The 13,670-nt window shown below is 36.0% G+C and overlaps 1 protein-coding gene across 1 annotated transcript; it reads right to left on the bottom strand.

Annotated features, from left to right (window-relative positions):
- Positions 1 to 10,204: 10,204 nt before the first annotated feature.
- Positions 10,205 to 13,419, bottom strand: LOC139842210 (uncharacterized). The gene is made up of 5 exons (XM_071832379.1): positions 11,859 to 13,419; positions 11,255 to 11,339; positions 10,884 to 11,077; positions 10,322 to 10,589; positions 10,205 to 10,226 (listed from the first exon to the last, which is right to left on the bottom strand). The coding sequence occupies exons 1-5, from the start codon at positions 13,417 to 13,419 to the stop codon at positions 10,205 to 10,207; spliced, it is 2,130 nt and encodes a 709-aa protein (XP_071688480.1).
- Between the last annotated feature and the right edge of the window lie 251 nt (positions 13,420 to 13,670).

The raw sequence follows: 13,670 nt of genomic DNA, 5'->3' as shown, positions 1-13,670 counted from the left end.
ATTGATATACACGGTTTGTAAATTTCGGGGTTGTTATCGGGCTTATATTCTCCATTATATTTCGGAGCTTCATGCTTTCGTTTTCTCTTCTCGACCTTAAGTCAAGCGGATAATGGTCCAGAATTCGTAGCCATACATTTCGGAATGAACATAGTTAATGTTCTAAGAAGGTAATCATAATGGCACGATCCTGGTTTGTCAAATTACCAGAATATCCGAAAAAGACCGAATCATCAAGAAAAATATTTTCTTGATATGTTTAGAGGTTATATAGAATAAAAGAGTTATGTAACATGGTTCATGATGAGGGTGTGATCTGTGAACCTTTATCACGTTCCATTAGAAACTCAGCATGACTTACTGTAATATAATCACGTTGATCAAGTGTCATTATATTATTCTAACTCATGCTTCAGTTCTCAACACTACTTCAAAACATTCATTTTTCAAAATTTTCAGAAATTATAAACTAAAATAGTTTCTTTTATGATGTAACACAGATAGCGTGAAGAGATAAATAATTTCGGATGATAATAGTTATGAAGATATCTTCAGAAATATCGAAAATATTTATAATGAAAGATATGATAATATCTTAGAATTTCTAATATCGAAGGATGATGAAGAAGATTTGTTCGTAACGGATTTTGAGTCAGGAGCAAGGTATTTGTTAATGACTTCAGCAGATACTGAATCATTTGTATTCTTTGAAGGCAGGTTTAGTCTTTGTGATTTGTCCACAGTCCTCCTTCATACTTTGCTCAATCCGTTTTCCAGTTTCAAACCTTCTCTTTTTCTCAGCTTTACCACCATACTATTCTTTATCATCAAACTTTTGACTGTTAAGGTCGTTTACAGTTTTTGCTGCTTCATCAGCATTGTTCCAATTTCAGAGAACTAGTTTCATAGTTTGGGGTGTTTTTCGGAAACTTCACATTCGAAGTATGTAATTCGAGGAGGTAGACGTTATATGTACACATATAACTGTTGGCGTAGACGTGCTGCAAGATTTCAAAATACTGATTGCAAATTCCCGATAGTTGGAACGGCAACTATTGTTACAAGATGTGGATGAGTACATGATAGGGTTTCAATGTATATATAGTGATTTCCGGAGAGATTCAAATAGCAGAGTGACGGAGTCGCTGGTACATTTACTACTAATATGGTGGAACATAAAAGGTTCCCCAGTAACAAAAATGTATATGCCAAAGTTATAAGTCTGAAAGGTCGTCGTTGACTAGTTGAATGGGTGATAATACTGGATACTTTTAAAAAGGAATTGCAAGGTTATTTTCAGTAATAATAATGCCGAAGGATTTATCACAGATACGTGTTAAAGTTTTACTTAGGTTTCGAGAGCTTTCCAGATATATGATTATAAGTACAAATCTTTCTTCTCGTAGATATCGTGTAGTTGGTTTGTCTTCTCGTTTGTTCATTAGTTGAAGTGTTTCCAAGAATTTCGATGGGTTTGAACGCAAAATGTAATCATATGATGTTCTAGTACTGTTCTGAATTCAAAGCATGGTTTTCGAAGCATGGTTTTGAAAGATGTAGGAATCTAAGAGTGATGTTTTTCGTTTAATCTTGACTTGGATTCTGATCTATCGAAATCAGAATATGAAATTGAATGAAAATGGTTATTCTGCGATGAACAGATACGTATATCTATAGGTTTGAGCAGTATAGTTAATGATTGCTGAATCAGAATTGAAGAATGTATAGTGTAACATATTAATGTGGAATTTATATATTTCTAGGGTATTACCTACCCGTTAAAATATTCTCATCATTAACAGTTTGTACAAAAGGATTTTCAATTACAATCTTTATGAAAATATATGTATGTATATTTCCTTCAGATGTAATATAGATTTAATGAGTTATTAAACTCATTTGGTTTTCGGTTGGAACTAGAAACGAATAATCTCTTCTATATTAAAGATTACATAATCGTCGCAGGATATTTCTCCAATGAAGTTATGAATTAATACTTCATCGTTTATGGTTATTAGTATTCTTCGGTGCCTACGGTGCGTATGAGGTTAATACTCGTGGGACAGATTGTGAGGTTAAGGTTTACGGTGCGGATGTTGTTGTTGGTGGTACTGGTACTGTTGTTGGTTGTGCTGCTGGTTCTGGTGGTGCTACCGGTGCTGCCTGTGATGCCTGCAAATTGTGCATCATATTCTCCAAAGCCACAACTCGAGCGCGAAGCTCGTTAACTTCTTCTATTATTCCGGGATGATTGGCGGTTGGTACGAGAGGATGAATAAAGTTTAAAATTCTAGTTATCATATAATCGTTGCGAAATATCCTGGAAATGAGGGTAAAGATAGTGTTTCGAATGGGTTCGCCGGTAAGTGCCTCAGGTTCCTCTCCAAGAGGTGAATTCGGTTGGTGAAAAGGATCGCCTTCCTCTTGTCTCCATTGATTAAGTTGATTACGAACCCATCCCCAATTCATCCAGAATTGGTGATGACTGATTGGTTGATTCATTCCGGTTACACTGCTTTCGGAACTCAGGTGGAAATTCATATCGGAATCCGAAGAACTCGAATTACTTGCAGAATTCATCTTACACGGTTAGATAAATAATTTTCGATGTGAAATGATTTTCTGATATCGGATGATATTCTAATTACATAGAATACCTTTATATAGTACAAAGGATCCGTAAATTACGGAGAAACTTTCGGAAACTGTCAAGTAAAGGTAACAGTAACAGATACGCTAAGATATTCATTTTGTCTATACACTAGTCATGCAATCCATGCAATAAGGTGTGTCTAGACTATAAATGATAAGCAGGTAATTTTCCACACAAGGAATGATAAGCAGGTAAGTTCTAACAAAAAAATTATAAGCAACAACTTTTATCATGCAGACATGGTCGAAGTCCAGACTCACTAATGTATCCTAACAATAACCGGTTAGACACACTAATGCAAATTCTGATTCGCTAAGACCAACGCTCTGATACCAACTGTGACGATCGCTCCAAATCCATATGGACGAACACGTCATTCATCGATTTCATTGCGAGGTATTTGACCTCTATGTGATACGTTTTGTAACATTGCATTCGTTTTAAAAGGTAATTCATAAATGAATATATAAATTCCAGGTTTTTAACATCTGATGATTCCTACGTATAGACAATCACCATTTAAATGGTTTACAATAATACATTTGTTGACAATACAGTCAAAATAAGGTACATGGTAATGGTTTGGTGAATGAAAATTTCTTGTATATAGCATGTATGACTCCAAGCACATAACTTGTATCACGTATCAGCAAACAGCGGAAGACTTCTAGAAACCTGAGAATAAACATGCTTCAAGTGTCAACACAAAGGTTGGTGAGTTCATAGTTTTAATATTACACATAATCCGTATATCAATGTGGATTACAAAAGTTCAGTTGTTTTATTCAAAACGTTTATCAATATGTTTTAACATTTCAAATCATCTGTATGTAGAGGTTGATCACAAGATCTCAGTTGTTTTATCCAAAACATTTATCAATAGGTTTTACATAAAAGGTGGACCACAAGATTTTAGTTGTTTCATCCGAAACGTTTATCAATTGGTTCTACAAAATTGAGCACCCTGGTAACTAAACTTTAACGTTTATATAATTTGTACCCTTTGTATAATCATCTTAATAATACACGCAAACCAACGTGTACGCTTCTCAAATAGCATACGTCCGTTAAAAGGCTAGTGCTCTAGCTCGGACGGGGATATCAAGCCCTATGGATCCATATACTACTACTCGCGCCCACCAGTTCTTATAACTGGCAGTTAACAGTTACCAAAGCTAAGGGATTTTCGGTTCAAACTCAGTGTAGAATTTAGTATGTACTTGTATCCATTGCGTTTAAAATAAAGTGCATGTATTCTCAGCCCAAAAATATAGATTGCAAAAGCAATTAAAACGGGAGCAATGAAACTCACGCATATAAATATTGTATATCGGTTAATAAAGCATTTGCATGTATTCTCAGCCCAAAAATGTAGAGAGTAAAAGGGATCTTATGAAACTCACTGTTTTATATTGATATACAATATTGCAGGAAAGCACGTAGACGCATCGGAGATGATAAACACGAGGTTTGATTCACAAAAATACCCCCGAACATTACCCATAACCTCCTTGGTAATAACCCATATTTTCCTTAGCTCTAGCTCGCTCGGAAACTCGTTTTGAAAATTACTTGGACAGCACTCCGTCGTAATATTTTATGTACATTATTATTTTTGTATCGCAAAAATAATAACACTAATAATAAAAATAATAAGATTAATAATAATCTTATTAATAATAATAATAATAATAATAATAATAATAATAATAATAATAATAATAATAATAATAATAATAATAATAATATTACGGAGTATATCTATATTTGTATATGTGTGAGTGAAAATATAGCCAGAAACTCGATCAATTTATAGAACTTTTTCTGAAAAAGCACCCCATGCGATCGCATGGGATTTGTGCTTCAAGGCCATGCGATCGCATGGCACCCTGGGACAGCTCACAAATTTTTAACTTCTTGTTTGTCGACATAATTTTATATTATATATAATAATATAATATATTTAATTTATATAATTAATTATATATTATATTAAATTCACGTGCATAGTTAACTTGTAATTTTTGTTCCGATAAGTCGTATGTCGTCACTCGACTTATGTCCCGGTTCCGATTTTTCGAACGTGGTTTCGTACACTGAGAAAACTAGCATTTTACGTTTTACCGCCTATACCTTTGTCAATAATTAGGCTTATTCTTCACTAAATTATATTCTATGAAATATAACTTATACATTTAAGTATCGTGGTCATTTGCTTTTATAAATCATCGTCTCACTATTTGTTAAAATACATTTTAAAATAGTGTTTTACTGTAGCAAAGTTACTGTAGCAAAGTCATTTTTTTGCTGTAGCAATTTACTGTAGCAAAGTCAATTTCACTGTAGCAAATAGTGATTTTCGAAAACACTGTAGCATTTTGAGTAATGTGGCAAATTGAAAACACTGTAGCAAATTAGTGTTTTACTGGTTCATCTTAAACGCTTTAGTTAACTTATCTAAATATCAATCGAATCAATAAACGAATGTTACTATCGTTTACTAAATAACTTGAAATCATATATATTCAAATAGATATATAAACCAATAAGTTTAATGTACGGTATCATGCAATTAAAACTTTGTTACGTTTTCAAGTTATAGTATATATATGTATCTATTTACATATAATGGTTCGCGAATCGTTGAGAACAATCGAAGAGTATTTGAATAGTTTAAAATTTTGAGATTCAACTTCATAGACTTTGCTTATCGTGTCGGAAATGTTAATCATACAAAGATTAAGTTTAAATTTGGTCAGAAATTTCCGGGTCATCACAGTACCTACCCGTCAAAGAAATTTCGTCCCGAAATTTGAGTGAGGTCGTTATGGCTAACAATAAAAATGTTTTCATGACGAATATGTGTTGATAAATAGAATTTTATTACCGTTGAATAATATGGATAAAAAAAATCCAATTACTCGAAGAGTAAGAGAAGTTATCGTAATAGAGTGAAATGGAGAATAGAGATTCGTCTTATCTCTTGACATAGTAACGTTTGATTTCCGGAATTTAGGGAATAGAAAATCTTCATATTCTAAATAAGATTTGATTCTTCGGAATTTGCGGAAATTAGGATTTTCTATGATTAAATGTGTAATCTGCCTCGATTGCTATGTCTGATATTTCGCTATAAATTGACCTCTTCCGTCTCATTATTTTCACCATCCCTACTTTCTTCCCCAATTAATACATTCAAAAGATTGTGAAAATGCTCAATCCAGTTCTGGTTCTTGACCTAATATTGACGTTTGCCACAATCATCCTTCTTTTCCAGCTCCCACCAGAAGAATCTGTTTATTTCTATTATGCTCTAGGGATTGTTGTATTTATCATTCTCCCGTGTCTTTATATTGCTATACGCATTGATATACACGGTTTGTAAATTTTGGGGTTGTTATCGGGCTTATATTCTCCATTATATTTCGGAGCTTCATGCTTTCGTTTTCTCTTCTCGACCTTAAGTCAAGCGGATAATGGTCCAGAATTCGTAGCCATACATTTCGGAATGAACATAGTTAATGTTCTAAGAAGGTAATCATAATGGCACGATCCTGGTTTGTCAAATTACCAGAATATCCGAAAAAGACCGAATCATCAAGAAAAATATTTTCTTGATATGTTTAGAGGTTATATAGAATAAAAGAGTTATGTAACATGGTTCATGATGAGGGTGTGATCTGTGAACCTTTATCACGTTCCATTAGAAACTCAGCATGACTTACTGTAATATAATCACGTTGATCAAGTGTCATTATATTATTCTAACTCATGCTTCAGTTCTCAACACTACTTCAAAACATTCATTTTTCAAAATTTTCAGAAATTATAAACTAAAATAGTTTCTTTTATGATGTAACACAGATAGCGTGAAGAGATAAATAATTTCGGATGATAATAGTTATGAAGATATCTTCAGAAATATCGAAAATATTTATAATGAAAGATATGATAATATCTTAGAATTTCTAATATCGAAGGATGATGAAGAAGATTTGTTCGTAACGGATTTTGAGTCAGGAGCAAGGTATTCGTTAATGACTTCAGCAGATACTGAATCATTTGTATTCTTTGAAGGCAGGTTTAGTCTTTGTGATTTGTCCACAGTCCTCCTTCATACTTTGCTCAATCCGTTTTCCAGTTTCAAACCTTCTCTTTTTCTCAGCTTTACCACCATACTATTCTTTATCATCAAACTTTTGACTGTTAAGGTCGTTTACAGTTTTTGCTGCTTCATCAGCATTGTTCCAATTTCAGAGAACTAGTTTCATAGTTTGGGGTGTTTTTCGGAAACTTCACATTCGAAGTATGTAATTCGAGGAGGTAGACGTTATATGTACACATATAACTGTTGGCGTAGACGTGCTGCAAGATTTCAAAATACTGATTGCAAATTCCCGATAGTTGGAACGGCAACTATTGTTACAAGATGTGGATGAGTACATGATAGGGTTTCAATGTATATATAGTGATTTCCGGAGAGATTCAAATAGCAGAGTGACGGAGTCGCTGGTACATTTACTGCTAATATGGTGGAACATAAAAGGTTCCCCAGTAACAAAAATGTATATGCCAAAGTTATAAGTCTGAAAGGTCGTCGTTGACTAGTTGAATGGGTGATAATACTGGATACGTTTAAAAAGGAATTGCAAGGTTATTTTCAGTAATAATAATGCCGAAGGATTTATCACAGATACGTGTTAAAGTTTTACTTAAAGTTACCACATGTATATTTATTATTCATATGTATACACTATTTACGTTTTAGGAGTAATAATAATAATAATAATATATTATGTACTTATAATATAAGTTTATGTTACTATAATATAATGTTTATATCTTTATATCTTTATATCTTTATAAGTTACTATATCTCATACATCTTTATAAGTAAAACTGCATTTGTATAATTAATTGAACTACAGGGATTAAATACGTAAATGAATGAAAATTTCAATTGAACTTTGTGTCATGCCATCCTGCACACACAACCGTCGTACATGTCATCTCTTTCTTTTTATATTTTATTTATAAACCTTTATAAATGTAGTGATAATATTGGGGCTACATGAGTAACTTTTTAAATGTTACAATCATCTTCTTATTGAGTTTATCTGTACTTCACGCAAAAACAGAGTATCTATCTACTCTTCTATTTATTTAAAGAAACCCATCAACATTTTCTTATTAAATTTTATTTGTTTATAAAAGTTAATTTAGATTTAGATTATAACACAATTAAGTTTCAGTAGTAAAAGTGATTTTATTTATATACACTGTACGTACATGCACGCATATATGGAACATATGTTTCTTTTAAATTTACGTATGCATATATGCATATGCTTGTTGTTCACGAAAAAAAAATTTTTTTTTTTTTTTTTTGTTGGTTTAACTATAATGATAATTACAATAAAGATAGTATAGTAAGATATTAAGAGTAAATCAAAACTTGGGTTTGGGTTTTATACCTTTGGGTTGCACGAGAGTGAAACGAGTGATGGTGGTAGGTTGTGTCAGACGGGAGCAAAAACAGAGAGACGAACAGCAGCAAAAATCAAGGTGGTTTGTGGTGGTTTTGGGTGGCGGTTGGGACAACGAACAAGAGCAGCAGCAGGAGCTGCAAACGGGCTGTTTTGGTGGTGTTTCTCAGCTACAAAACGCAGCTATAAAGTGGCGGTGGTGGTGATTTACGGCTGTCCTACAGCAGCCCAAAAGGTGGCGGTTTAGAGTGGTGTTAGGAGAGGGCTGATGGTTGTCGATGTTGGTGATTGTAAATGTGGTGGTGGTTGCCGATTTCAACAAGAGAGAAGGGAGAGTTTATGAGTTGAATGGGTTAAATTAGGAGGGTATTTATAGGGTAGCAATTAGAGGTGAGTTAGGATTAGTATAGAGTTAGGATAAGGCTTAAGAAATTTGAAGAACATTAGGACTCTAAGTGTTTAGGATAGAATTTAAGTCTCATGATAAGGTTAGGAGTCTTTAAGATGATTCTAGAGTTTTAATTAGATAAGTACATTTAATTATTTAATTTAACTATTTAATTTATTTTATTATTATTATTAATTATTATTATTATTATTATTATTATTATTATTATTATTTTTTTTTTTTCGGTTTATATATATATTTTAATTTTTATCATTTTAATTAATGTACATCTTAGTCCCTGCACATTTTATTCGAGTTGGTCCTTCGTTAAATTTTTATTGATGACGATGATCCATGATCGTAGGTTTAGGTAACCTCGTTACCCATTTCGTTACTTTCAATAGTTTTGGGTTTTCTAACCGGGTTCGTTTGTTTTAGACAACCTAAGTTTCAAGTTTACTCATATAAAATGATCAAAAAATTTGGGGTGTTATAGTACCTACCCGTTATTAGAAATTTCGTCCCGAAATTTGGTCGTTGCCGCCATCTGGCGTTTCGTTTGCAAATAAATGAGGATATTTCTCTCTCATGTGATCTTCACGTTCCCACGTGGTCTTGGGTCCTCGAAGTGCGTTCCATCGAACTTTGACGATTGGTATTCTACTTTGACGAAGTCCTTTGACGTTTCGGTCAACGATTTTCGCGGGTTTTTCAATAAAGTTCAGTTTGTCGTCAACTTGGATTTCTTCAAGTGGGATGATAAGGTCCTCCTTCGCTAAGCACTTTTTCAAATTCGACACATGAAACGTATCGTGTATTCCAGCGAGTTGTTGAGGTAATTCTAGTCGATAGGCCACTGGCCAAATACGTTCGATGATCTTGAAAGGCCCCACATATCTTGGGCTCAGCTTTCCTCGTTTGCCAAAGCGTATCACACCTTTCCACGGTGACACCTTTAGCAGGACCATGTCTTTTTCTTGTAATTCTAACGGTTTTCTTCTGACGTCAGCATAACTCTTTTGACGACTTCGGGCTGTCTCTAGCCTTTGCTTAATCTTTACAATGTGTTCAGTCGTCTCGTGGATGATCTCGGGACCAGTCAACTGTCGGTCACCCACTTCATTCCAACAAATTGGTGATCTACATTTTCGCCCATAGAGTGCCTCGAACGGTGCAGCTTAGATACTTGAATGATAGCTGTTATTATAAGAAAACTCAGCTAATGGCAGGAATCGGTCCCATCCTTTTCCAAAATCAATAACACATGCTCGTAACATATCTTCGAGCGTTTGAATCGTTCTCTCGCTTTGTCCATCTGTTTGAGGATGGTAAGCAGTACTCATGTCTAACTGCGTTCCCAAAGCTTCTTGTAACGATTTCCAGAATCTAGAAGTAAAACGGCTATCTCGATCCGAAATAATAGAAACAGGCACACCATGCCTTGAAACAACTTCCTTCAAATACAACTGAGCAAGCTTTTCCATCTTGTCGGTTTCCTTCATCGGTAAAAAGTGAGCTGATTTGGTGAGACGGTCAACAATCACCCAAATCGTATCATAACCATTCGCAGTTTTTGGCAACTTTGTAATGAAATCCATGGTAATCCGTTCCCACTTTCACTCGGGAATCTCAGGCTGTTGCAGTAGTCCAGAAGGTTTCTGGTGTTCAGCTTTAACCTTAGAGCAAGTCAAGCACATGCCTACATAGGTAGCAATATCAACTTTCATTCCAGGCCACCAATATAACATTTTTAAATCATGATACATCTTGTCAGCGCCTGGGTGAATCGAATACCTTGTCTTATGTGCCTCATCTAGCACCTTCTTTCTTACTTCGCCAATTTTTGGGACCCAAATTCTTCTGGCAAAATAACGAGTTCCATCTCCTTTTATTTCGAATTGCTTGTCTAAACCTCTGAGAGATTCTTCCTTCTTATTCTCTTCTTTAAGCGCTTCAAGTTGGGAATCTCGAATTTGTGTAGTCAAATTGGTATTGACAATCAGATTTAAGGCTCTAACTCGTAAAGGTTTAACCCTTTCTTTTCGGCTTAGGGCGTCAGCCACTACATTTGCTTTACCAGGGTGATATCGTATGTCGCAATCGTAATCATTTAATAACTCAACCCAGCGTCGTTGCCTCATGTTGAGTTGTTTCTGGTTCAGAATATGCTGCAAACTCTTATGATCAGTAAAGATGGTACACTTGGTTCCATAAAGATAGTGTCTCCACATTTTGAGTGCGAAAACCACAGCACCAAGTTCTAAATCATGTGTGGTGTAGTTTTGTTCGTGGATTTTTAGTTGACGGGAGGCGTAAGCAATGACCTTTTGCCGTTGCATCAAGACACAGCCAAAACCTTGGCGAGAAGCGTCACAGTATACGACAAAGTCATCGTTTCCTTCGGGTAGGGACAGGATAGGAGCAGATGTTAACTTCTGTTTCAGAAGTTGGAAAGTAGCTTCATGCACATCGGACCACTCATATTTCTTGCCCTTATGAGTCAAGGCAGTCAATGGTCGTGCAATTTTTGAGAACCCTTCAATGAATCTCCTGTAATAGCCAGCAAGACCTAAGAATTGTCGCACTTGGGTTGGCGTCTTAGGTGCTTCCCAGTTTCTAATAGATTCAATCTTCGCTGGATCCACTTGTATCCCTTGACTACTAACCACGTGACCAAGGAATTGTACCTTTGATAGCCAAAACTCGCACTTCAAAAACTTCGCGTACAATTGTTCCTTCTCGAGTAGTTCCAATAGTAATCTCAGATGTTGCTCATGTTCCTCTTTACTCTTCGAGTATACCAAGATGTCATCTATGAACACGATTACAAACTTATCCAGATAGGGCTTGCATACACGATTCATAAGATCCATGAACACTGCAGGAGCATTTGTCAACCCGAATGGCATCACTAGGAATTCGTAATGGCCATAGCGAGTTCTAAACGCTGTCTTGGAGATATCTTCATCCTTCACCCTCAATTGGTGATAACCAGATCTCAAATCGATCTTAGAGTATACAGATGACCCTTGTAGTTGGTCGAATAGATCATCGATTCTCGGTAGTGGATACCTGTTCTTGATAGTTAACTTATTCAGCTCGCGATAGTCGATACACATTCGCAGGGATCCATCCTTCTTCTTGACAAAGAGAATGGGGGCTCCCCACGGAGATGAGCTTGGTCGAATGAAACCTCTATCCAACAATTCTTGCAATTGGTTGGACAACTCTTTTAGTTCTGATGGTGCCAATCTATATGGTGATCGTGCAACTGGTGCAGCTCCGGGTACGAGATCTATTTGGAATTCTACCGATCTATGAGGTGGAAGACCAGGTAGTTCTTCGGGAAAGACGTTTGGGAATTCTCTAACAATTGGTACATCTTCAATTCGCTTTTCTTCGGTCTCGATCTCTTTCACATGTGCAAGGATAGCTTGATAACCTTTCCTCAGATACTTTTGTGCCTTCATGCACAAAATCAGGTTAAGTTTTACGCCAGTTTTATCTCCATAAACCATCAAATTCTCTCCATTATCAAGGGGTATACGAATCGCCTTTTCGAAACACACGACCTCGGCTCTATTCTTAGACAACCAGTCCATTCCTATTACTACGTCAAAACTTCCTATTTCAATAGGCATCAGGTCCACCAAAAATGGTTTCCCTTCTAAAACTAAGGTACAGTCTTTGTAGATTTTATTAGCCTTCATAAGTTTACTGTTCACCAGTTCAATACAGTACTTAGTGTCTATGGGTACATGGGTTTTATCAAGCATGCAACTAGATTCTATGGATACGAAACTTCTATTTGCACCATAATCAAACAATACTAAAACAATGTGATTGTTTAAAAGAAACGTACCAGTAACCAAGTTGGGGTCCTCACGAGCCTCGTTAGCATTGATATTAAATGCTCTTCCTCTTCCTTTCTCTGGTCCTTTCTTGTTTGGACATTCATTTCTAAAATGCCCCTTTTGACCGCACTCATAACATGTCTTCACGGCACCGTTATTAGTAGCAGGAGGATTTGCGGTACCAGTATTCTTTGACCAGCATTTCTTGGTCAGGTGCCCTATTTTCTTGCACTTTCCACAAGTCACAGTGCATCTTCCCTCATGGTGTCTCTCACACCTTGAACAGTAAGGAGCCTTTCCTTGATACCCCTTTCCAGAAACTTCCTGCTTTTTGGAGGACTGTGAGTTAGAATTTCCAGTCCACTTCCTCTTATTATCCCCAGATTTCACTTCAGCAGCATTCCGTTGAGTAAATTGATCCATGAGATCATTTGCCATATTAATGGTCTCTTGCAAAGTTTGGGGTTTAGAAGCATGAACACTAGCTTGAATATTTTCAGAAAGACCCTTAACATAACGGTCGATTTTCTTCCCTTCAGTTGGGACCATTCCCGGACACATCAGAATCAATTCCAAATAGCGGTTGGTATAAGTAGCAAGATCAGTCCCAATAACCTTTAGATCCCATAACTCTGCCTCCATCTTCTTAACTTCATTATCGGGACAATACTCAGCAGTCATACGGGTTTTGATGTCTTCCCAAGGGATGGCATGAGCAGCCTCGAGACCCATAGGTCGAGCAATAGAATTCCACCAGGTCAAGGCCTTACCTTCCAGTGTGGAAGTAGCAAACTTTACCCAGTTAGCTTGAGCACAGTTACTAATACTAAACACTGACTCCATCTTCTCAATCCAATGGGTTAGACCCACTGGTCCTTCAGTGCCTTTGAATGGTAGTGGCTTACAAGCCATAAACTCCTTGTAAGTGCAGTTTTGTCTTGTGTTTGAGCCTCCAGGCATATTAGCCAATGCAGCGGAGACACCTTCATTGATAAGGGCTCGGAGTTCTTCAGGACTGTAAGTTCGTCTTCCAGACATTATTCTTCAAACAATAAATACAGAGTTAGCATATTGTCAAATAATCGGGGTGATTTCTCCAATCGGAGGGGGTCATAGCAGCTTGGTGAATGGCTAGGGCTTTCGTCCTCGGAGTCGGAGAGAATGATGGGGTTAACTTTTGACATGTTATCTAAAAGAAAACGAGTAAATCTAGAGAACAGGTAAGTAAGGCAACTTATAATCGTCTAGTTATAGATTAGGCTTATTAACGTATCCTATAGGCAGACACA

The sequence above is a fragment of the Rutidosis leptorrhynchoides genome, chromosome 4, assembly GCF_046630445.1.
Source record: "Rutidosis leptorrhynchoides isolate AG116_Rl617_1_P2 chromosome 4, CSIRO_AGI_Rlap_v1, whole genome shotgun sequence".
NCBI lineage: Eukaryota > Viridiplantae > Streptophyta > Magnoliopsida > Asterales > Asteraceae > Rutidosis > Rutidosis leptorrhynchoides.
Note: the sequence above shows the minus strand (reverse complement) of the source record. Positions and strands in the feature narration are given on the sequence as shown.

Coding starts and splice junctions, on each gene's coding strand:
- LOC139842210 (XM_071832379.1), bottom strand. CDS start 13,419: ATGTCTGGAAGACGAACTTACAGTCCTGAAGAACTCCGAGCCCTTATC. Junction 11,078..11,254: donor CTACTCGAGAAGGAACAATT/GTACGCGAAGTT, acceptor TGGCTATTACAG/GAGATTCATTGAAGGGTTCT. Junction 10,590..10,883: donor CTGTGACGCTTCTCGCCAAG/GTTTTGGCTGTG, acceptor AAGCAAATGTAG/TGGCTGACGCCCTAAGCCGA.